Source organism: Alexandromys fortis, unplaced genomic scaffold (assembly GCF_014885135.2).
Source record: "Alexandromys fortis isolate MF-2015 unplaced genomic scaffold, M_Fortis_MF-2015_v1.1 scaffold_89, whole genome shotgun sequence".
Classification (NCBI taxonomy): domain Eukaryota; kingdom Metazoa; phylum Chordata; class Mammalia; order Rodentia; family Cricetidae; genus Alexandromys; species Alexandromys fortis.
Genome location: NW_026067973.1, coordinates 751,551 through 776,960, shown reverse-complemented (window position 1 = coordinate 776,960; position 25,410 = coordinate 751,551). Strand labels below are relative to the sequence as shown.

Genomic DNA, 25,410 nt, shown 5'->3' with positions numbered 1-25,410 from the left:
AAAAAAAAAAACAAAAAAAAAACAAAAAACAAAAAAAAAAAAAAAAAAAAAAAAAGAAAAGAAAAGGAAAAGAAACTACTAGTGTTTCAACCAGTAGCAAAATGAAGACAGAAACTACAAATAGGAAAGTTATGCTCTAAACTGTTCTGAAGGTTTATACCTAGTCTTCCCCCTCCTCTCTTCTTTTTCTTTTTAAAATTATCTCTATTTTTTAATTATGTGTATATATGTGTATGGGCACATCCACAAGTGCTGGTGCCAATGGAGGCAGGAGGCGTTATCCCTAGAGCTTGAGTTACAACTGAACTTGGATCCTCTGGAAGAACTCTAAGTGTTCTAAACTGCTGGTCCTTCCCTCTAACACCTCTTCTTCCTCCTCTTTTCCCTCTACTGCCTCGCCTCCTCTTCTTGAGAGAGGGCTTTGCTATGTAGCCAAGTCTGGCCTAATTTCACAGTCCTCCTGACTCAGGCTTCAAGACCTAGGATTACCGGCATGTAGCACCACACCCAGCTAGGCTTCCTCTCAAAGCTGGTTAGTGAATCACACATCTATTAAAAGTAAATTATGGAGGGCAGGCTGGAGGTGTAGTTCAAGGCAGAGCACCTGCCTTAACTTGGGAGGGCCCAGGTTCTATTCTTAGTATCAAAAAAAAAAAGAAAAAGAAAAAAAGAAAGGAAGGAAGGGTAAAAAGTAAATTATGGATAAGAAAAATAAAATTGAATATATTTTACAATGTAAAAGTAAGATATCATTTTTAAAGCCTGCAGTGTGGTTTTTCTAAAACCATTCATGCCAACTTTAACACTCCACCTTTCTGAAAGAAGGAAAGGAAGGAAGGAAGGAAGGAAGGAAGGAAGGAAGGAAGGAAGGAAAGAAGGAAGAAAAGAAGGAAGGAAGGAAGGAGACAGACAAAAAACACCCGGCACTTTGTCTCTTCTAGCCAACTTCTAGTGACTAGAAACACATCTCCCCCTGGAGAGCACTATTCTAGAAAATGAAAACACAATCCTTCAGTTTTTCTACTTCCTTCTCTACCTCACTAATCCAAGATTCTTCTGGTAGTCAAGGTTTCAGAAAAGAGCAAATCCACACCCTGCTGTAAAAATCCAGTGGTCTTTCTGGCATAGGCAGGGTGGTGTAATGGTTGAACACAAAGATGCCTAAGCCAGGAGATCTGAGTTCAAGCCCCAGCCCTATCGCTGGCTCTGAGCAGCTTAGCAAGTTACCTTCCTCCTTCAGTTTGCTCATCCTGGCAGAAATGGGGCTTACCTTTAGGCCACTGTGGGGATTAATGAGTTAAAACGTACACAACACCCAGAAAGCCTACCTACCTGGAGCAAACGCCCCATGCCTTCTGATACCGCCTGCTCTTTCTCCTACAGGCTCTCAGCGTTGCTTACCGCTGGCATATCTGAGTCATTGTCCCAGTACCTTCACCTCTGCCAGCTTTGACTCATTTTCTCACTCCTCTCTGGACGATCTAGTCTGGTCACATTCCTCCCGAAAGGAGGAGATCAAGACAGAGCTCGCTATTAAGGCCTTTAATAAGAATCTGACCCATCTCAAAGATGATGGCCCTTGGGTTCCCTGCAGAGTATCCCTTCTGACTGCCACGCTAAATTTGCCATTTCTTCTCTGTATAACTGTCCTGGATGTCCCAGAACTTGCTTTGTAGACCAGGCTGGCCTGGAAATCACCAAGATCTGCCTGCCTCTGCCTCCCAAATACTGGGATTAAAGGCACATACCACCACCACCCAGCTATCTGCCATTTCTTGTTTGCCTTTGTAAATGTCCATTCCTCTGACAGAAAAAGGCTTTGTTCTCATGCCCTCAACCACTTCTGACCCATCAACATGGAGAAAACTCCAATTCAGCACTGGAGATTCAGGTCTAAAACCTGAAAGGTAGAATGAACCCACAAATTACACAGCTCCTTATCCAATGTTTTCAGCCTAAAACATACATATAATATAGAGCTTGAAGTAGAAGATTTGAACTTAGTCAGAACTGCGCCAAGCTCTAGCCCATCTGACTTCCGGCTGTGAGAGCTAGGTAAATGGAAAGAATAGCCCTCCTGTGGTCACTGGGAGCATCCAATACACTTTAAACATATACAGGCCTGGAATGTGTGAGGCTCTGTGCTCTCTCCCTAGTACCACAATAAATAAGCAAACAAACAAAGAAATAGTCATAGAAGACTTAGTAGATCCCTTGAGATAAAAACTTTTAACAAATAGCAACTATTATTATTAAAGTGGACACCACACATACTAAAGATTCTGAACTAATTCCCTGCTGGGCTGGGAATTAATACCTAAACATGAATAGTCTGTCCCAGACACTGTCAACTACCCCTTCTACCCCCTTCCCTATGCCTGGATGTCCAGTCATTTCCCAAAGATACTGTGTCTTTTCATGTCTCTATGCTTTCCTCGGAATACATCTTTGTCTAGAAAGATCCTCTCCGCTCCTACCATCCTGCCAGAGTTGCTCCCCACCAGCTCAAAACACCAGCCTGCTTTGTGATACCCAAATTCCCTGAAGTTCTTTGCTCTTCCTCTGAAGTTCCCTACACAATACTACCCAAGCACATATGCCATGACTACACCAGACTTATAAATGTCATTTTCTTCACAAAATACAAGTACCGTCAGGGCAAAACTTCAGAGAGAAGGCAAGCAGAGGGAAACGGGGAGGATCACCACGATTACTAGTGGAAGAACAACATGTGCTCACTCCTTCTCTCCCTACCAACCTTCCTTAGGGAATTTTCAACATCTCTCTCAGTGCTCTGTCTGTACCCATTTGGGAAAATATCAGTTCTTGATAATCACTTCTAGACTGGGCTGGTGTACTAAAGGAGGGAAAAAAAACCCACCCAAATGTACAGACAGTTCCCATAAGAAATTAACGCTAGAAGGAAGAAAGGTGTTGAGAATGACTCTCAGTTTCACTCAAGGAGGAAAACCAGGCTTGTGGGGGAGGGGCATGAGTCTGATTCTGAGTAAGTTTGGATGTCTTTGATACCTAAGGAAAATCAAGTCAAAAAAGAACCACACATCAGGGGTCAGCAATGACTCAAGTGGAAGCAAATGGCTCTCACAAGAAAGAGAACCTATAGTAATTAGCAGTGACCCTGCTCTCAGCCCTGCAGGCAACCCAGATTATCCAAACCCATCAATCTCTCCAGTAGTTTTCCTGCAAACAGCTAAAACATTTCAACATCTTTATGTAAATGGAGTTTTAATAGAATGCAACCACACTGGTTTGTTTGTGGCTACTTTTGCACACTTGGCAGAGACTGAGAAGATGCAGCAGAGAACAGGTGCTCACAAAGTCTAAAATGTTCACTCACATCCCACTATTGGAAACTGCCGATACCTGCTTTAGAGCCAAGACAAAATCTAGGTTAGAGTTAGAAATCAGAACCTCTGTAGTTGCTCCAGTTCTCCAGAGTCCCAGTCTCTCTCTCCCCTTCACTCTCTCTCTGTCTTTCTCCTCCTTTCCTATCTCCTTCCCCTCACCCTCTCTCTATCTTCCTTTCCCTCCCTCCATCTCTCTTTTCCCTCTTCCTCCATCTCTCTCTACCCCTTTCTCTTCAGTCCATATTCCCTCTCCATATTTCTATCAACTCCCTTCTTAAAAAACTTTCTAATCCTATGCTACATTCATTCAAATTTTCCACATTTTAGCATAATATCTTTTCAGATACTTAATTTTTATTTTATTTCTTTTGTTTCTTGAGGCAGGATCATGTTATGTAGACAAGGCTAGGCTGGCCGATCCTCCTGCCTCAGCATCTCAAGTGATAGGATCACCATGCTCTGGTTTGAGATTTATCCTGGCCAAATAAAAACATCTGATCATAAAAATTTTTAAAAATCAATTAATGGATGTTAGAAAATAAAACCTCATTCTAACACAAATTATTTTAGAGCTGGTAGAAATAAAACATGACAAAAAAGTCCCTAATTTTATACATCCCATTTTCCAAAATGTAAATCTCCCCAGCTTGAATTCACATAGTACTTGCACTTATATGAAAAAGAGAAAAGTGTAATCCAGGCTGGTTTTCTGTCATTATTGCATCCTCTTCTCTTGTCCTTGGAAGTCAAAAAGGGCATCTGATTCCCTGGTATTAGAGTTACAAACCATTGTGAGCCCCCATCTGGATGCTGGTAATCAAATCTAGCAGAACAAATGGTTCAAACGTAAGTTAATTTGGGGGACTGGTGCAATATGGAAGAGCACCAAGTGCCCTTAACTGCTGAACCATCTCTCCAGCCCCCTTGGTTGGATGGTTGGTTGGTTGATTGATTTTTAAGGCAAAATATAAATCTATTAAAGAAGACTTGGAGGAGTAGCTGAGGAATACAAATTATTCAGGAAGTACCCAGAGATCAACAACTTCAAAACTATTTTAGAAGTACCTAGAGATCAGTAACTTCAGAACTATTACTAGAATGTGTGCACACATGGAGAGGTCCGTTGAGTGGGTTCTCACCTTCCCCTGGTAATGTATGATCTGGAGTTGGAACCACGTCCTCGGGCTTACATGGCAAGCACCCTGGCCCACTGATCCATCGCACCAGGCCCCCAAATTAACTTACGTTTGACCCATTTGTTCTGCTAGATTTGACACCTGCTCTTCAATGCGAAGTGACTCTGGTTTTACAAAATGACCACTATTTCTAGAATTTTTTTCAATGGGACAGGATTTGAACATTTCTCCCCCAACACCCATGCTGTGTATATACAAAAAGAAAAAAGATATGTTTATATAAAATGACAGTAGTAGGCCTAACTCCATTGCAAAAAGAACTCAAATGAAAAACTGGACACTTCTGATGACACAGGTAGCTGGGAGGGATGAGGGAGTGTGCTGGCAGCATGCAGATTAGTCACCAGATAAATGAAAACCTTCTCCCTTACCGGGTGAGATTCAGCCACCTAAATGTGCTCATCTTTATACAATATTAAAGACCCCTTTCAGAAACATCCATTGTTTATAGGGAAACATTACAATTCGTTCTAATTCTAGCTATACTAGTATTGTATTTCTTAGGAAAACACACGCAGAAAAAATAATCCGGAAATAACTTTGGATCTCAAAATGAAGTTAATTAGTTTGAATTGAAATTAGAAACTTGGAATAACAAGAAAGCAAAATTATCCAAATCTTACAATATTGTCATTATGTCAACACTGTGCTTCTTCTTCTTCTTTATTTTTCTTTCCCCGAGACAGGATTTCTCTGTAGATTTGGAATCTGTCCTGGAACTAGCTCTTGTAGACCCCACTGGCCTCGAACTCACAGAGATCCGCCTGCCTCTCTGCTTCCTGGGTGCTGGGGTTAAAGGTGTGCGCCACCACCACCCGGCTAACACTGTATTTCTGACGACAGCTAAAAGATCAAGTTTCAAAAGAACGCCTGTGACTTTTCTCACACTTTAGAATGTTTATAAAGTATGCCTGCTCTAAAAAAAAAAATTACACTATAATCCTTCCCGAAAGTGTTTTATTTCATAGCCCCTGAAATAAAATTGCCAAATCAAGATTTTCCTTCCCTCCCGCCACCCACCCCTTTATCCCTTTCTTTCTCTCTCTTTTTTTTTTTCCCAGTCCTTACAATCATTATTGTGTCTCTCAAAATAACTGGGGCGAACAGAACAGTCCATTCCTGGCCAGGGTGTAACAGCAATACAGAACCCTGGCAGACAGTCGCTGATAACCTCATACGAGAACAGTGAGTGTCCGCAAAGCCCGAGCTCGCTGTGGTTTCGTCGGGTCGTGGCATCACCAAGGCAAGGTCAAGTCACACCAGGGAGAGCTCCGGCACCGACCGGGGACCAACTCTCCGCAGTGGGTGGTGACAGCCGGGAAAGAAGGTCCTCCCACATCCCCTCCCTTCCCAGAAACCAAACTGGGGGTTTCCTGAGACCCCCAACCCGGAACCGGAAGAGCGACCATCTTCCCTGACCCCCCCAGGCCGGAAGTGGAGCCCAGCCAGCTGGCGCACTCACCCTGGACAAATAGAATGCTCAGCAGTGGAAAGAGAGCGCAGCCACAGCCTCCTGCTGCTCCTCTTGGCAGCTGCATCCCGACAGCTCTCCCGACACTTGCACACCTTGTTTACAGCTCCCGGGGACCACGCAGGTGGTACCGGAAGTGACGTCATCGCGGGAGACACCTTGAAATGGCCATCCGGATTTACCTCAGGGACGTGGCTTGTTAGCCGACTCCTATCTGGTTTCCCCCATCAGCAATTCTTTGGCTCTCAAAGGATCTGATTGCTCTCTTCTGCTTCAAATTAACCACAGACTTTGGGGGAAACAATTTTACTTTTATGGAATTCTGCAGGACCAGGCTTGATTCTCTGACTGTAATCCAGAAGTTTTATCTCCAGAGTGTCTAATTTGAACTTCACAGTAGATTCTCATACATTTGAAGTTCAGAGAGACCTAGGCGAGTGTACAGGGTCAAATAAATAAAGCTTTATTGGGCCCTGTGATGAATACACACAAGCCTCGACATTCCTGTTCCTTCTAATGTAGCCACTACATCATCCATAATGGGATGCTTATTAAATTACAGTAGTGATAGTGATGTTGAAATCACTACAGCGTGTATTTGAGGCAAAGGGGGCCGAGGATATGTATCAATACAAAAGTATTACTATCGTAGCCCATGATATTCTTAGACATGAAATGAGATGGTCTGACATCCTCTGGAAAAAAGATGGTACAGAACCCTGCCTGGCTCATGTCGTCACCCGTTCTCCTGGGCTCGCTATGGTCAAGGAAAGGACAAGGGAAACAGAAAACCTCAGCTTTTGGAAATATTTCCTCACTGTGATGTTTTCAACTGGCACACTTTACTAGACTTGAAAGTTGGTGGTTTTCTCTGTGAAGAGAATAACTATAAAGTCCCCAAACTAAGCCAGGCAGGGTCGCAAAAGCCTGTAGACCCAGGATCTGCAACACTGAGGCCGGAGGACCACAATCAGCCTGTATTTCTTAGTAAGACCCTAGTAAAGGTTAGGCTTAGACTCCAGAAATGAGTCTTCCAAATATGTAGTATCATTTTGCCCATTTCCCAGCTCTACAAAGCAATGTGAGAAAACTAGAAAAAAATTGAAATTAATTCCATCCATTACTGAGTCTACTGTCTCTAAGAAAACTGGAGCAAATATAAAATATATCCCCTTGTTTGCTATTAACAGCTATATGAATTTTGCAGATTTGTACGTAAGCAAATAACAAAATCCATAATTCTTTATTACTAAGGCTTTATTTACACAATGCTTCTGGCATAATAAAAAATAAGTTACAGTACAAAAGTGCTCTTAGGAAGGAGACACTGAACAAGGCTGTGATGCCCCATGAGTATTCAGATAAGGTACACTTTGCGAGTTTGCTGGAGACGTTTTTAACCACTTCATTACACATAGAAAACATACATGAGGCATCATTTAAAGAAATATCCAGTTGTTATATTCACAATGGCGAATTATGAAGAGCAGGAGAAAATACAGGTCTAACTTGTGGCTTCAGAAAGTTTTTAGGCCAGGATGTGGTAGCTCACACCTTAAACCCCAGCACGAGAGAGGCAGAACTCTATGAGTTCAAGGTCAGCTTGGTCTACGGAGTGAGTTCCAGAACAGCCAAGGTTACAAACAGAACAGATCCTGTCTTAGTTAACAGAGAGGGAGAGAGAGAGAGAGAGAGAGAGAGAGAGAGAGAGAGAGAGAGAGAGACTTTTAAAAAGCAGAATGAGAGAAATGGAATGAATTTCAAGGACCAAGATTCAAATGTAAATTGTGCCAACTTGCTTTAAAGACTAGGTAAAATGTCAAGGTCCTGGATCTAAGAATACAATCTATTGGATTAATAGATTAATTAATTAACTAATTAATCTATTCCAGTTCATTAAAAGAAATAATCTGTTCAGCCCAGCCTAATGAGGACTAAAACATCACATTGTAAAGCTTCACCCAGGCCTAAACTTTTAAATGTTCTGTGTTCTCCAAACAATGCTGTTGTGACTTGTGTGCACACACCAAGTAACTAGATGCAAAGAAAAAAATCCATCCCCCTTCTTCCCACAGCCCATTGTAAAAGTTTGCTTTATACTATAAAATAAGGGGAAAAATAAAACTGGTTCATTACATTTAAGTAGTTTTGGTATTTCTTTGATCCCTGCCAAATTCTCTCTTTTTTTTAAATATTTATTTATTTATTATGTATACAACATTCTGTCTGTGTGTATGTCTGCAGGCCAGAAGAGGGCACCAGACCTCATTACAGATGGTTGTAAGCCACCATGTGGTTGCCGGGAATTGAACTCAGGACCTTTGGAAGAGCAGGCAATGCTCTTAACCACTGAGCCATCTCTCCCGCTCCCCAAATTCTCTTTAAAATAAGGTGAATTAAAACCAAAAGAACTTTAAATAATTGCTTCCAGTTCTCACACTTATGTTAGACTGTACAGAATGGTCATTTGCTTTGGGTTGGCCTTCTTCACGAGTCTAAATTTTTTTTTTTAAGTTATAATACAATGATATCACAAAGTCTTCTGATTAACTGCTTAGGACTCTAGTCTGCAAAGAGCATGGGAGCATGGGTTCTGCTGAGAGAGGCAGACGCAGGAAGTAAGCAGAGCTGTCTGTACCCAGTACAAACCTGCTGTGCGGCTGAATATGGAGGTCCACCTTCAATCCCAGCACTTGAAAGCTGAGGGAGGGCTCTCTGACTCTAAGACCAGCTCTACATAACTAGTTCTAGACCAGCCAGTGATACATAATAAGAACTTGCCTAAAAACAGAAAAATATAAAAATGATGATGAGTGATTCTTCCTGGTAACATTTGCTGGTATACTGGTGTCCTCGTGACCTTTTGTAGTTACTGTGCTTAGACTTGCACTGTCACCTCTAAACCTGGGATTAATTGTTCAATAAACCTAGCATACTGAAAAATTCAGTTAAACAAGATGTGTCTATTACTTAAGGACAGCCATGAAAATCAGACTTCCAGTGTGAATTTGGGCTTTGCTGTTAATCAAAAATGGCTGGGAGGTTTAGCTCATCATCATTTTATGATTTTATTTATTTTCATTTTACGTATGGGGGTTTTGCCTGCATGTATGTACATGTACCACGTGCATGCAGTACCTGTAGACACTAGAAGAGGGTGTCACACCCCCTAGAACTGGAATTACTGATGGTTGTGAGTCACCATGTGAATGCTAAGAACGGAACTGGAGTCCCCTGTAAGAGCCACAAGTGCTCCTAAAGGTTCAGCCATCTCTCTAGACCCCTTAGCTTACCTCTGTGTTGTTCTACAGAAACTAAAATGTGAGAAGAAATATCCTGGCAGGCAGGCCAGCTGATGTTTCTGTCCTTTGATGCCAATACACACAGGAGTTCAGAAGTCATACCCCATAAGGCACGTGGAAAGACAAAAATGTAACTTCCAGTTCACAGAAGCAGAACACATTTGCACTCTGGAATTAGGTAAGACCCTAGTAACGAAGGTATACATGAGTCTAGTGGCTTTTGCTCAGGATGAATCCTGAGTTGCACGGCAGGGGCGTTGCTCAACTAGGCAGGTTTGTGCTGCAGAACTTGTAGGGTGACAGGTCATCACTGGCGAAGATTCCATTGACTTCAAGGGGTACTAATGTTGTCCTTGAAAATCCTCAGCTTCCTGGAATACAGAAGTTTAAAAGGATTAGGTCCTTGAGAAGAATATAAGAGGAATACCTGTGTCCATCACCTGCCCATGACATCCATAACCCACTCCTAATGGAAATACTCTTAAGCTTACTCTCCCACTATAATTTCAACAGGCTTTACTTCCTTCTCTTTATTACATAGTTTTCAGATCCAGTGTCTTTTTTGTGCACTGTGCTTTTTCTTGAGATAGGACCTTACTGTGCAGCTCTGACTGGCCTGGCACTCACGGGTGTAGCCAGGATTAGCCTAGAACTCACAACATTCCTCCTGCCTCAGCCTCCCGAGTGTTAGGATTACAGGCATGTACCACCATGCTGGCAGTGTCTTTTCTAAGAGCCTCGCGTGGACACTTGGGTGATTGATAGATCACTCACATGCTTACCTCCCAAGCCCCTTCCCCATCGATTAAATCAACATAAAGGAAAGTAGGATTCGTGCATTGCCTACTTTGAAAGTGTTTCCTTTCTTTTCGACATTATTTGTTGTTTTGTTTTATGACTGAACTTTTTAATTATAGACTTACCTGTACATATTATAACATCCATTTTTAAAAACCTGTTTTCTTTTGTAACCATAACACCTAATAAAACCTAATAACTCCCTAATATCCACACTCATGTTCATATTTGAAATCTTAATTACAACCTCCATTTTTAGTTTTTTCAGACAGGGTCTCACTATGTAGCCCTGGCTGTCCTGGAACTCACTCTGTAGAGCAGACTGGCCTTGAACTCACAGATTTCCTCCTGCCTCTGCCTCTTGAGTGCTGGGATTAGAATTGAGTACTACCTCCATGCCAAGCCCATCCTCCTAGTTTTTTGTAATTTGTTTAAAGATTTATCTTCTATCAGAGACCACAGGCTATAATTGATGACATTAGTTTGTTAAATTTTCTTTAATCTTTATTCAAATTTATTTATTTTATTCTGTGAACGTTTTGCCTGCATACTTATGTGTGCACCACATGTGTGCTGTGTTCAAAGAGCCCAGAAGAGGGTGTTGGATCCCATGGAACCGATTGTCAATGGTTGTGGGCACCATGTGGGTGCTAAGAGTTGAACTCAAGACCTCTGCAAGAGAAGGAATCATTCTTAACCACTGAGCCATCTCTCTGATCCTTGGGTCACTTACCATCTTGCCATAAATGTTTTATAATAAAAACCAAATCATCAGATATTAATCTTTTCATTAAAAATGATTTATTAGGCTGGAGAGAGAGCTCAGTTGATAAAGTGCTTGCAGTACAGGAATAAGCACTTGAGTTCAATTGCCAGAACCCATGTAAATGGCTGAGCCTGGTAGCACATCCTTAGAAGCCAAGCACTGGTGAGACAGAGAGACACTTTGGTGGCCACACAGCCTAGCTCAAACAGCAAGCCCCAGGTCAGTGAGAGACTGTCACAAACACAGCCTAGCCCAAACAGCAAGTCCCAGACCAGTGAGAGACTGTCACAAAACAAAATAAAACAAAACAAACCACAAGGTAGATGGCACCTGAAGTTGTCATCTGGTCTCCACATGCATGTACACCCACAAGCACACATGCACGCACACACACACACACGCACACACATGAATGATTTATTCACATGATAGAAGTTCATTACTGGTGGTGATTAATATAACCCCCAAACCTCAAAAAGTAGAATTCTCTCAGCTTTAAAGGAAATAGTCTGGTTTCTTAATCATATGCACAGGTCTCTATGAAGTCATCTACGAAGCTAATAAGAAACTAATCTGCCTGACCTCTGCTTCTGAACAGGAATGTCATTGCACTAAACAGCCAGACAAGCTGAAGACAGAAATCACCCACACGGGATCTTACCTCACAGCATTAGTCTGTATCTTCCAAATAAATGGAGACCTTGTGAGTCTCTGGTTTGAGTTTTTCCTCTTCTTTTCTGTAACAAAGGAACAGAAGCCAAATGTCAGATGAGCAAGGCAAGAAGCAAAGGCGGCAGGTCCCAGAGCAGCATCAGGTAAGGTACCCGGCCCCGCCCCCATGCTTTAGGAAAAAGTACGAACACCTGGAAGTCTATTCTAGCGGTAGCTGAACTGCCAGTGTCGTGTGAGTGGTTATACCTACGCCCCACGTGACCTACGAGTCCGAACTCAGACACTTCAGAATCTGAGAGGTTCCTAAGGGGCTTCATGGTCAATTACACAAATTTCAGTGAATATTTACTAATTAAAAATAAACAAATGGTTCTAGGGTACTTATAAATCCATGTGCAAAAAAAATGAATTGAAACTCTTAATTCTATACAAAACTTTACTCAACATACACCAAATATATAAATGTAAGGATGTAACTGAGGGAAGCTGGCAAGGTAGCTCAGCGATTAATAGTGCTGCCTGCTCTTCCAAAGGTCCTGAGTTCAATTCCCAGCAGCCACATGGTGGCTCACAACCATCTGTAGTGATATCTGGTGCCCTCTTCTGACCCGTGGGCATACACGCATACAGGCAGAACATTATATGTATAATAATAAATAAATCTTTTAAAAAAGAATGTAACTGAGAATATGTTCTTAGAAGAAATGAACTTCATCAAAACTGAAAACTTTTGTGTCTTAATTGCAGGTAATGTAACTGAAAGGGGTCAGGTGTCCTTACAGCTTAACGATAAGAAGACATCCACCTCTATTCTAGGATGGGCAGACTATCTGAACAGATACATTTCCAGAGATGCTCTATAAAAGGCCACTAAACACGTGGGAGGAGGATGAGGATCTTTCGTACTAAGATGCCAAAAGCTCACTGCGATAACACTCCGTGTCCACTAGAGGGCAGTAATTAAGAGTGAATGCTGGAGAGACTATGGAGAAATATTGCTGATAGGAATGTATTGACTGTTTCGGGAAAACAGTTTGTCAATTCCTCCAAACATTCAATTGTTACCAACCACTTGGCAATGTCTCTTCATTATTGAGAGAATTGAAAGTAAGTGTACACAAAGATTTGTGTAGAGTATGTTCATAGTGATTGATATTAGTTATGATAGCCAAAAAAGGAGAAAAAAATAACAACTGTATGTCCATCCGCTGAATAGACAAACAATATGTGGTGTGTCCATTATAGTGGAATATCATGCAGCTGTTAAAAAGAATGGAGTAGGATCGGGAGCCAGATGACTGGGTAAACTGCTGCTGCAAGGATCTAAGTGCAGATCTCCCTGTGCCCTGTAAAAGCCTCAGGTGTGGTAGTGAACCCTTAGCCTTAGGTGGAGACAGAAGGATCAGTCTAGCCAATCAGCGAGCACCAAGCTCAGTGAGAGACCAAGTCTCAAAGATCAGAGACAGCAACAGAGGAAGACACCCCCCCCCAGTGTGTACCTCTACCTCCACATGGGCACCCACATGCACACACAAAGAAAGTATGAAGTAGTAAATATTTTACACCATTGGCAGCTTTTGAAAACGTCCTGCATGAAAAAGTAGATACAAAAGGTCCGGTATTTTATGGCTCTACTTACATTACACGCTCAAGACCAACACACCCCCCAGACAGAAAGCAGGTGAGTAGCTGTTGCACTGGTGGGAGGGAATGATTGGCTAGAAGACACGGGGTTCCTTCTGGGCAAATGCTTAAAAGGTTCTAGAATTGGTGATTAGCGCACAGTTATGTGTATATTTAAAAGGGTGCATTTTCTTTCAAAGGTTTGTTTATTTTTATTTTATTCGAATGTTTTGTCTGTGAATATGTAAGTGCAGAGCCCACAGAAGCCAGAAGAGAGTATCAGATCTCCTGGATCTGGGGGTACAGGCAGCTGTGAGCCATTGTATGGATGCTGTGAACGAAACCCAGGTCCTCTGCGAGAGCAGGCAGCTTTCTTAACTGCTGAGCCAGCTCACTGTCCCAAGGGCGAATTTCATAGCTTATAAATTTTATCTCAATTTCCAAATGTTTACTGAGCACTTACTGTCACACTGAGCAGAGCAAACATGCAGCACTGATTGGTTCAGTGACTGCTGAGTGCCTCGCCCTGCTGCGCTTACAAGTGTGCCTCCCTCCACAGAGGGCTTCCTTAAGGCCTCATCACTTGTGCATTCCTCATGCCTCCAAAATCCCACACAAGAGCAAAATGCTTTGGTGAGATCTCTTGTAAAATTAAGAAACCCTTTGGATTTTGTTATTGTTGCTGTTTAAAGATTTATTTTGTTGTTATGTATGCATATGTGTCTATCTGATGCAGGTTTGTGCACATAAGTCACAGAGGTCAGAGGCATTGCATCCCCCTGGAGCTGGGGTCCCAAGCTGCTGCAAACCACCAGACATGGGTCCTGGGAACCGAACTCAGGCCCTCTGCAAGAGCATCTAAGCTCTTAGCTACCTCTTAGGTCCCATTAAGAAGTCTTTTGTAAAGTTACTACCCATGTCCTAATTTATCGGTCCTGTGAAATGGAGCCTCTCACACAGCTGGTCAGAAATAAAAACAACTGTTCAACAGTTATTTGGCCCCCCTGAAAAAGCCCAAGAGCCACCCCAAGAGGATGAGCAGGCATTCCCGCCAGTGCTCACTCAGCCTTACGATTTTATCCCCTCATCTTTATCAGCCCTTTTCGCCCATCGCTTTTTCCGGAAGTGCTGGAAGAGGACCACCACAATCACTATTATGATCATCACGGCACAGGCAGAGCCAATGGCCACAGCCAGGAAGAAGATCTCAGAGAACGGCACTGTGAGGAGAAAAAGAGAAGGCAGGGCTGTTAGGTAGGGGAAATCTAAAGGCAACGACAATGTATCTCAACATTAACGAGACTCTTCCCTTCCTCCCACTGTACCCTTTGGCAGCAGTGGGAAACCTACTCAGACTATCTCAGAGCTTTTCCAGTGTGGCTCTTAGAAGCAGTGACATCACCGCTGGAGAGCTTTGAAGTGAAATTCTCAGGCCCCACCCCAAACATGCTGGACTAGAAGCACTAGGGGCTAAATCCAGCCATCTGCGTTTGGACATGTCTTCCAGGCGATGTGATGACACCCAAATGCTGAGAACCACTGAGTCAGTTAAACTGCCCAGCAATTCCAAGTGACTGCTAATCTAGGTAGAACGATGTCCAGCTCAGTCCTGCATAGCCTAATCCCCACTTTGTCCAGTCAGGCTTCAAAGCGCCTACTGTGTTCCTGTTGTTATGATGGAAAAGAAAGGTCACAAGCATTATTCCCGGCACTGTACCGTGTGTGTGTGTGTGTGTGTGTGTGTGTGTGTGTGTGTTTCCGTCCAGGAAGACAGGCAAGTAAAGCAATAAGCTCATAGAACCAGGAGAGAATGTCTACGCCAGGAACTCCCAACCTAGAATCCATCAGGAAAGATAAAGAAGTTCCAGGAGATCCAGTGCCTTCTTCTGGCCTCTGCAGGCACCAGGCACACAAGTGGTGCAAAGATAAACTTGCAAAATACCAATACCCATAGAGAATGGGGAGTCTAAGTGTTCCTCCATTTCTTAAAAATAGGGGAACAGAGCCACGACTTTCTGTAGGCTCTCAATAAAACAGTGATCCTGCTATGTTAAACCACTGCTGGCTTTTGTGTTGTTTTCGCTGTTACTTTCTGCTGGTTTTGTTTGGTTGATTGGTTGGTTTTTGTGGTTGTGGGTTTTTTGCTTCACCTATCAGAAAAGAAAAAAACACAAACAACTGAGGTCTGAATATATCACATGACTTTAGTACTCAAATGATGAGCGTGACCATACAGCTGTCTCTTGGTAGAGCCTAGAAAGCTGGCTTTAAACTGATCAAGGTAATAGTGATGGGAGCTAGTCACACCACCTGACACACTGAGATGTTTTAAACAGTGCAGTGTGTTAGTTAAGAGCACACACTACCTTAACTCTTAAGAAGCTAAGGCAAGGGGATCTCAAGTTTAAGGCCAGCCTGGGATATATAGAGAGATCTTTTCCCAAATAGCAAAATTTCATCTCAAACACATACATACACACGAGAGCTAGCTCTATCTTATTAACTGTGTGACCTGGGTTATTTATTTATTTTTATTGAATCTCAGTTTCCTCTTATGTTAAGACATGACAATATCCATTTCTTGAGTGCTTATAGAAAATGAAACAATTCCTATAAATTGTGTCTGCCCATAAGTGCTGGGTACATGTGGCTATTAAAATTTTCAGGACAGTTCAGAGTTTGGAAGACTCTCACCAATTTACTGCATCATTTTGTCCTCACCAAAATCTCTTCTTATTCTCACTTTACACATGACAAAAGTAAAATTTGTGTATAACTCATACACAAGTAGCCAGGACTCCACCCCAGTTCCTCAGCTCAGGAGTACTGTGTTCTTTGTCACCTGGCATCATCTTCCAGGTTGTCCCTATAGTGCAGGTAACCCAATCTACTAGTTAGAGAGCAGTCTGAGAGTCTGAGATGGCTGGGTTTGAGTCTCAAGTGACTGCATTTACTAACTATATGAATTTGGGGAAATGACTTACACTTGGTGAGCCCTGGTTCCTTGTTAGTAAAATGGGAGACACTAAATATACAACAGACTCATGAGATGTGTAAAGAACAAATAAGGTAAATCTGGAGAGAAGGCTCAGCAGTTAAGAGCACTGGCTTCTTTTTCAAAGGACCTGGGTTCGATTCCCAGCACTCACATGGTGGCTCACAACTCTCTGTAACTCCAGTTCCGGGGGGGTCTAACACCCTCTTCTGGCCTCCATGTGCAGCAGGCACTGAGGCAGTGCACAGACATATATGCAAGCAAACCACCCACGCACATAAAATAATAATTTTAAAAGGATAAATGTATCGCGTAAACTCCTGACAGCCGGGGCACTGAGTAAACACTGGCAACTGTGATTGATAGTGTACCCGGATTAAATGAGATAGTGTGTGCCAAGCACTTTAGATTGTGCCCGGCACACCAGGTACTCAGTACGCATCTGGAATAAGCGAGAGAATGAACTGACCCATTGTGAGTCTTTTTATCAGAGTGGCTTCCTGTCCCTTTCATGAACTCAAGGCCATTCTTTTCACAGATTCCTCAGATCTCTTTGCCTTACTTTGTTTCTTTCCAGCAGCAAACAAAGCCTTTATTTTTTTTTTCACCCAGGACTCCTCAGTCTCTGAAGTTCCCAGCCCTGAAGCCCTAGGCCCTCCCTCCCTTCCAACAACATCACAAAAGATCCCCTCCCCCTTTTTTTGTCAGCTCTCACTTCCCAAAACCTACCAGTATGCACCACGCTGAGCCGGATGGACCCTACCAGACCATCAACGTCAGGTGGGTTCTTCACCTGGCAGGTATACGTCCCATTGTCATCGAATTGCAGGTTCCAGAGGATGATGGAGACATCGTAGCGCTCAGGGTTCCCATCCCAGACCACCCGGTCCTTAAACCGTCCACTCATGGGTCTGAAGGGATCCACGTGGTAGTAGAATACCTAAAGAGGAGAAAGGAGGATCTCTCCCACTCTATATGGGGCAGGAGGCTGAGACGGTGGGGGTGGAAGAGAAGCCTCAGCAAATCTGACTAAAGGTCTAGCTAGCTCCTCAGAACACTCTCTTGCTTCCCTTTTCTCAGATCTAGCACTCTCTATCCCAAGAACTGGTTCCCAACTTAACCCTGCGCATCTGGTCAACACAGAAAGGCAAGAAAAAAGACCTTAATATGATGGTTCTCAACCTTCCTAATGCTGTGACCCTTTAATACAGTTTCTCATATTGTGGTGACCCCCCCCACCATAAAATTATTTCATTGCTACTTTGTAACTATTATTTTGGTACTGTTACGAATCATAATGTAAATATCTGTTTTTCGATGGTCTCAGACGATCCCTGTGAAAGGGTCGTTTGACCCCGAAGTTGAGAATTGTTGCCTGAATACATCCTAGTCAAGGGTCTGCTGGAAGGTGACAAGAATCCACTTACAAACTGCTCACGCCCCCCATCTCGAGGCCGGAAGTTCCACGTCACTGTCAGGGCATCACCCACAGGGGCAAAGCTGGAGAAAGTGCATTTTAACCGAATGTCTGTTCCATTGACTGCCTCCAGGGCCCCAGAGGTGTAAATTTCCACCGCTATTGTAGGACAAAGAGCTGCAAGGAAGGGAAGGAAAGGGGTTAACAGCAATCAGAGCGCCATACTGGTGAGCACTGACACTTTCCAAATAAGTCAGCCTCCAAATTCACTTCGCCTGAAGTCTGCAACACTCCTACGTACACACCACCTTGACCCTCCCATCCCGAGGGCCAATTAAAAGTTCTGCCCAACAAACTACCTGGTGTTCTCACTTCTTCACAGCCACGGTACCAACTTTGGAGCTATAGCCAGAAACTACAAACTTCAGCCAATAAGATGGAAATCAGAAACAAAATTCCAAACGTTGGTCAGACATGGAGTACTAAGATCAAGCAATAAAATATACGTAAAAAAAATAATAAAGTCTCTAAGCAGGTACGTTTTCCGGCATGTAGACTTGGGATTGCTACTAGCCTGCAGGTTAATCCACCCCAGCAGCTGTGCTGGCCTGCACCCCTGGAACCTTACACCACGTGGCGTATTTACAAGTTCAGTGTGTGCATTGGGGCAGCTTCAAAACCACAGCGGGGTTCTCCCTTCCTAGGTTTGCTCCACGGTGCTGCAGGGAGTCAGCAGACAAAATCCTTTCCACGGAAATCCATGGGCCAAATCGAGGCAGCAGCCCGAGGCTGAGAGCAGCCACACAAAGATGGTGTGTAACCTGAGATCAGAAAGCCCTGTCTGTGCCTGAATCACGAGCGAGCGGCCAAACACACCTAAACCTGTTTGCCCAAAGCACTGCCCCAAAGCAACCCACCGAACTGAAGTTTCCGTGAAGTCTGGACTAGAACGAACTGCAGCCGGGTCTCGAGCTCCCAACATAGCCCTTAAGACTTCTTCGAGCCACGAATTCTGTCTTTACATAGAATGGGTGGTGAAGGTACAAACTTTTAGAAGCCCGCCAGTTCTTACCTGTGAGGTGTAAGCCCAGGAGAAGTGGAAGCACACGCGCAGGGCTCTTACCATACATCAGGGAAAGCCAGTCGTGGCCCCAGAGGCCAGACCCGGCAGACCCAGGACTCCCAGCACCCTGCCAAGGACAGAACGAGCAGGCACCGCAGTTTTTCCCCAGAGAGGTCCGAGTCCTCACTATGGGAGGGGGAACAGCAGATCCAGCCAGTGACTCACCCCGCCCCAGCCGGTGCAGCAGCGCAGGAATGAAAGGTGTGGCCTCCGCACCCAGCTCCCTCCTCCTCCCTGTTCTCTCTTCCCGCCCTCCTCAACACTCCAGCCCTCTGCGCAAAGGTCTCAGACTCTGAGGTCCTCTCTTTACTTTTCCGGCCTGGCCTCCGGATGGCCTCAGAAGCAGCCAGAAGAGGTGGTGCCAGTTTGAAATGTCCCTGGCTACTCTGGGTTTAGCCACATGCACCCTTTTAAAATAGGTTATATAGTCTTGCCTTGGAAGTGAACGCTGAAAGCAGCTTGCTGTGATTCCAGTCCTTGGGGTGCCCTATAACCCCCAGAAAGAATGGGAGTTCCTTAGGCCCCTCTGGGAACCCAGTCCCACCCCGAGGCAGCAGGCCGTTCTTCCTGAGACTCGGCAGAGAGAACCAAACCAATCTCGGGGCCAGATCCCCAGCTCTTTCCCCCACCCCAGCACAGTTTGCAAAGTACTTTCCTGGCTATCCTTCCATCTCCACAACCCTCGGGGAAGGGCTACTGCTTTAGAGTGAAGAGTGTAACAGCCCGGGAGGTAAGCAATTGCCCGGAATCTTTTTGAGTTTTATTTTACAGTTTGAAGCAGTCTCATGTTGTAGCCCAGGCTGGGCCTTGAACTTGTGATATCATCACCCAGCTTTGGCAAGACTTGGGATTAAACCCATGACCTTGCACTTACTAGGCAAGTGCTCTGGCCTTGAGCTACACCCACAGCCTATGGGAGTCTTTCTGACTTGTACGTGTTCTCTGACCACAAAACTAAGGCGGACATGGGTAATTTAGTCAGTAAACTCTCAAGGAATTAGTCATTTGGAAGGAGAACTTTCCCTGTGCCCTGGGTTTTGACTGCCATTTTTAGGACAGCCACCAATGTGAGAAGTCTCAAATGTTGAGATAAAGGCTTCATCGCGTAAGAGTTACAGATTAACAACACAGTAGCAAGCAGACAAAAACAGGAGACCAAAGACACGCAGCCACAAAGTGGGCAGAGACCACTCTCTTAAGTCTTGGCGCCACCAAGCCAACAAGCCTGGCCTCCTGAGTCCTGTCTCTGGAACCCACGTGGTGGAAGGAGAAAATCAATACCTGAAAGCTGTCCTCCGACCTCCTCCACATGTATGCTGTGGTACGCATGTGCACACGCACACACGCGCACACACACACACAGAGACTAGTTAAAATGTAATTAATTTTTTTTAAAAAAAAAAAAAAGTAGGCCAGACGGGGCATAGGACCCTGAACACACTCAAGTTGCCCTTATCCTTGGATTAGCTATCTAGAAACTTTTTAGTGACTCACGGTCTTCTGGCTGAGCCCTGGAACAAAGGGTGCTAGGAAGGGAAGCAAGGGCCAAGTTGGGTAAATAAATAAATAAATAAATAAATAAAGAAACATCAGGCTAGGGGTACAGGCAGCTGGAGGACAAAGCTCATGCACAAGACCTGTCGAGTGGGTGATAAAACAAAAGAAACAAAATTCCACCCGAAGAGAGGTAAATTATAGAACTGAAGAAAAGAGAAAAGCATGGGAGAGAGGTGGGGCAAGAATGGGTGGACAAACCTACTCATTAAACCGGGGAGCCCAGGGGCTGCCCCCCAGGGAGGTCAGCTGCAAGCCTGCAATACTGAGGTGAGTGTTTTCTGGAAGAGTGTCTGGCTCTTTCACAAGCCTCTAGGTCTTTCTAAGCAGCCCAAACGTAAAACTCTGGGCTGCAGAAGAGGCATTTACACGGTGGTAAAATGCAGCCTTTCCCGTAGGTAGGTCAGAAAAAGTCGGCTCTGAGAACGCGGCTGCGAAAAAAGTTAAAGGAAACTTCATCTTGGTCAGCTTCAGCTTGGCTAGGTACTGCAGTTCCAGAAGGAGAGAGAGGGGTACGGGGAGGTTAAACTGACAGCAGATTGCAAAATTCAGTGAGAGGGTGGAGTTCGCTGAAGGACTAAAGGACACTAAACTCAGCAGGTGAGGAACCAGGGCAGGAGCCACTGAGCAGAATAGAGAGCCTGTTGTCCGCCCAGAGGAATCCCTCCCCAGTCACCAGATGCCCCTAGAGCTGGCAGTCAGCCCTGCTCTGAGGGGCACAGCTGCCCGGATCCCATTCCTCAGTTCAGGTCAAGTTCTTGGCGTTGTATTTGCCAATGCCAGTTCCTTCCAGTCAACAGGAGAGGGAGGCTTCCAGTCTCTCTCTGTTCCCCGCCCGGGGTGAGGAAGGAGGCCGAGAGCTGAACCTGAGGAAGGAAAAAAAGACATAAAAATGACAGCGTGCAGGGCTTCAGTCAAAACTGGAGGCATAAGGAATACGTGTGCCTTGGCAAATGAAACAAACAAACAAACAAAAAAAGAACGAAGGAAATTTTGAGGATTACAAGGAAATGTTCAACGACTCTGGTTTTCCTTTAAACTTTTCCAGAGAAGAGCCTTGATTGCCGTTCAATGTGTACCATGACCTCGGAGTTCAAGGCGCCACCTGTCCCAACTGTCTGGAGGATATTCAGACCTCTGCAGGCAGGAAACTCAGTGGTGGCGCGGGAGACATAGACATGGCCTGCACTGACTGTCCGTAAAACATAGTTTCCAGTATCCCTAGGCAAAGAGAAAAGAGAAGCACAAGCAAAATCACCTGCTATTTTCAACATTAGATCAAGCCAGCATACTGCGAAGCAAGGAAGAACGTATAATTTAGCTTTTAGGGTTGTTCGAACAAAGCATTTGTTTACTCAAAAGTTTCTGTCAGGGTCCTACTAAGGGGAAAATGTATGAAATGCTTCCTTCCTATGGGCTAGGGATGCAGTTGGATTGGTAGAGGGCTTGCCTAGCGTGCAGGAGGCCCTGGGCTCCATCCTCAGCGCTGCTGTGACCCCAGCTCTCAGGAGGTGGGGGCAGGAGGAGCAGGCCAAAGTCAGTCTCAGCTGTCTGTTTGGGGCTAAGCATTTGAAGAGCGCCTAGACTGTGGGAGATCCTGACTAACATAGAGAGGGAGGGCAAAGGAAGGGGGAAAGGGAGGAGAGGGTCTTAAAACGCTTCTCATGTGCTGTTCTAGATATGCAAAGTAGAATAAGGCACTTGAGTCTGGACCATCTAAAGAGTATTTGGCGGAGCGGCTTGGTAATCAATTACATTTGTGACTTTTGAATTTGGTCCTTAAAAAAACAGGTAGAATTCTGGAAAGAAAAAGAAGGAACAGATGGATGGGATGTGGCAGCTGCAGGGGTCGGGGGCCACCACCTCTCAAATCTTGACTGCAGGTAGGAGCGGAAGACCAGGTGAGAAGCTAGACTGCCTTGGGCAGCATCCTTACTGGTCATCCAAGGAGTGTGAACTTGGCTCTCTCAATTGTTCCAATGGAAGGCGGCTTTACTTACTTAGGTCAGATGCTGAGAATCTATTCCACATGGCCTCTTTGGGGAAACACCTAACACTGTCTTGTATAAACCTACAACCGCTCTAGCAATTCTACCCCAAGGTATTTACCCAAGAGAAATGGAATCTTATACCAGAAGGAGATCTCCCAGAAAATATTAATAGCAGCTTTGTTCATTGATAACCCTAACCAGAAACACCCAGGGGACCGTCAACACAAGATAGATGAATATGTTTATCAAATATCCTTACAATAAATAGTATTCAGCAATTAAAAACAGACAGACTGATGATACCATTTGGGTGAACCTCAAAAATATGCTTAGCAAAATTAGCAAAATACAAATCAAAGTGTGTAACTCTTTGATTCCATTTATATGAGGTTATAGAATAGGTTCTCGAATCTTGAATAAAATTGGAGTTTCATCCAGAGTTGGAGGTAAGAGGCCTGTAATACCAGCACGTGGAAAACAGGGCGGAGGATTACAGGTTGGTGGTCTGCTTGGACTATAGAGAGGTCAAGGCCAACCTGGGTACATAGGAAGTTCAAGGCACAGAAGAAGAAAATGAAAAGAACGTTTTTGGTGGGGAAAATCATGGGTTAAATGTTTGTTCACGGAGGATTGGGCAGATTAGAGAGGCAGGGGAGGTTTGAGAACTTTCTGGAATGATATTAGTCTTCTACATTTTGATAAGCATTTGATTTACTATACTGGTCACTTTTTATCACTTGTAGAGAACATCTGAGGAGAGCCAGGCAGATGGCTCAGCCAGTAAAAGCACTTGCCACACAATCCAGAAGATCTAAGTTCGAGCCCCAGAGCCCACATAAGAAGCAAATCTGTAATCCCAGCAAGCCTGCGGTGAGGTCGAAAGCAGAGACAGGGCCAGAAGTTCCCAGGTAGTCTGGGGTATGCTATAGAGTGTAGAAAGAAAGACCTCGCCTCCAAAGAGACTGACAATAGGAACTGACTCCCAAAAGTTGTCCTCTAACTTCCACATGCACAAACACATTAATTGATTAACTAATTAATTAAGAAATATTTTTTTAACCGAGGAAACAAAAGAGGGTTTTATTGGGCTCGCAATTTAAGAAGTTTCAATCCACGGTCATCTAGGTCCGTTGCGTTCAGGCTGGTAACAGGCAGTGAAGAGGCATGGAAAGCTGGTCACCTCATAGCCCAGTAAGCTGTCTGCTCTCCCAGAGCTAGCCCCCTTTCCTCTAAATTCTACCTCCTGTTTTCTACCACCTCCCAACACTAGTATCCAGTTATTAATACATCTGTGGGTTAATCCACCAAGTAGGCCAGAAGCTCTGTGAACCAGTTATCTCTCATGGTACCACCAGGTAGGAGCTACACCTACAACACATATGCCTCCATGGGGCAGGGGAGTGCTTCTCATCAAACCCAAGACGGCTACATAGCATTATACCCTTGTCGAAACTCTTTAAAAAAACACCCAATTGGATGAAAGTAATAAGGTTTACTAACATTCAAAAACAGATTATAGCTGGGCATGGTGGCACACACCTTTAGTTCCAGCATTCAGAAGGAATAAGTAGATGGTCTCTGAAAGACACATGGTTAGTTCCAGCATTCAGAAGGAAGAGGCAGATGATCTCGAACTGGTCTACACAGTGAGTTCCAGGACAGCTAAGGTTATATAGTAAGACCCTGTTTTTAAAAAAGGATTATATCAGGATTATATCCACCTGCTGTGGGTGCTAGAAACTGAACTCAGGCCCTCAGGAAGGGCAGCATGTGCTCTTAACTACTAAGCCATCTCCCCAGCCACTTCTACTTTTGTTTTGCATTTGTTCTTTGAGACAGGGTTTTTCTGTGTAGCCCTAGCTGTCCTGGAACTCTGTAGACCAAGCTGGCCTCGAACTCACAGAGATCCAGCTGCCTCTGCCTTCCAAGTGCTGGGATTAAAGGCGTGCGCCACCAATGCCTGGCCGCCCCTCTGACTCTTATTTCTTAATCCTATCATACATATTCCCTTAGCAGGTCTTGATATATGGTTATAAGTTTAAATCTTTACTCACATTCATTTATGTGTGCACGTGTGTATGCGTGTTATAATAAATAGGAGGAGGACCAAGAAAAAGAGAGAGGATTATAAACAAACACCGAGTTCTCATTCATTCTGAACTATCAAGGGGAAGGCATGTTTATTTCTGTGAATTAAGTGTTCAAAATACATCAAAAAAAAAAGAGCCCAAGCTAGATGGGTAATCGATTTGTGGTAGCAAGCACAACAGAATGTTGTTCGGAGAGCCTAGGTGGGATGAGCAGCTGGCCACTGGAAAATTCTGTCTTCTGTGCTTGTCTGAAAGTTTTTCCACAGTAAAATATTGATGGGCAATCTCCTTCATTCACTACATTTTTTTAGCATTAAGTAAATGTTTGAGGTTCATTATCTTACATCATTCTAATTAGAATGCTGGTCGTTTTTTAGCAAAAAAAAATTACCACTCATGGTCGAAAACTACCAGTTAGAAAGCACTTACTATGCAGCTAGCACTGCAGGAAGCATTTTTAAACATTGGGTCTTATGCCCTCAACTGTGAGGCGAGCAGGTCCTCTACGTTTTACAGATGAGAAAGCAGAGGCTTCAGGAGATTTATTCATTCAAGTTCCCACTGTTGTCTATCACCAGGCACTGTGCTTGGTATTGAAAGAGAAGTTTGGTTTGTCCTTGAGTTGAAAACTTAGTCAAATAAATGGGTGACGTCAACACAATGAACCTAGTGAGCTGTGATGAGAGAATAGAAGTCCTCGGGCAGCAGAGGCTCCCCAGTGGAGGAAGCACCCTGGATAGTGGGCTAGAAGTCATGAGATCTAGAGTTGGGTCGACATGGGGGTGAACTACAAGCTTATAACCATTCATTCATTCATTCATTCATTCATTCAACAATCGCTTTCTGACCACTATGACAGGCCAGGCATTCTTGGTGCAATGAACACAGCAGCAGACAAAGGAGGCTGGGATGGTCATGAAAGGCCCATCAAACATAAGGACACGTGAGAAACGTCTGGATAAAATGAGGAGGAAGTATTCCGGGAAGAGGAGCTCATAAGCTCGGAAGTCCTGAAATCGGAGGATGCGTAGAGTTTTGACGAAA

General features: G+C 44.1%; 2 protein-coding genes across 3 annotated transcripts in view; both read right to left on the bottom strand.

The window, feature by feature from the left end:
• Mpzl3 (myelin protein zero like 3) overlaps window positions 1–6,157 on the bottom strand; it is a 21,738-nt gene extending 15,581 nt beyond the window's left edge. Inside the window, exon 1 of one of the 2 annotated variants that reach the window (XM_050156406.1) lies at window positions 6,027–6,157. In XM_050156406.1, coding sequence (XP_050012363.1) covers window positions 6,027–6,102 — 76 coding nt within the window. In that variant the 5' untranslated portion in view covers window positions 6,103–6,157. Of the gene's footprint in view, window positions 1–5,632; window positions 5,916–6,026 lie in introns of those variants that run through there. The other variant, XM_050156407.1, reaches the window with a different exon arrangement.
• A 1,117-nt stretch (window positions 6,158–7,274) lies between these two features.
• Window positions 7,275–20,046, bottom strand: Mpzl2 (myelin protein zero like 2). Its single transcript, XM_050156287.1, has 6 exons — window positions 18,681–20,046; window positions 17,619–17,785; window positions 16,921–17,131; window positions 14,269–14,416; window positions 11,563–11,638; window positions 7,275–9,708 (listed from the first exon to the last, which is right to left on the bottom strand). The coding sequence occupies exons 1-5, from the start codon at window positions 18,736–18,738 to the stop codon at window positions 11,572–11,574; spliced, it is 651 nt and encodes a 216-aa protein (XP_050012244.1). The 5' UTR covers window positions 18,739–20,046; the 3' UTR covers window positions 7,275–9,708; window positions 11,563–11,571.
• Window positions 20,047–25,410: the final 5,364 nt, after the last annotated feature.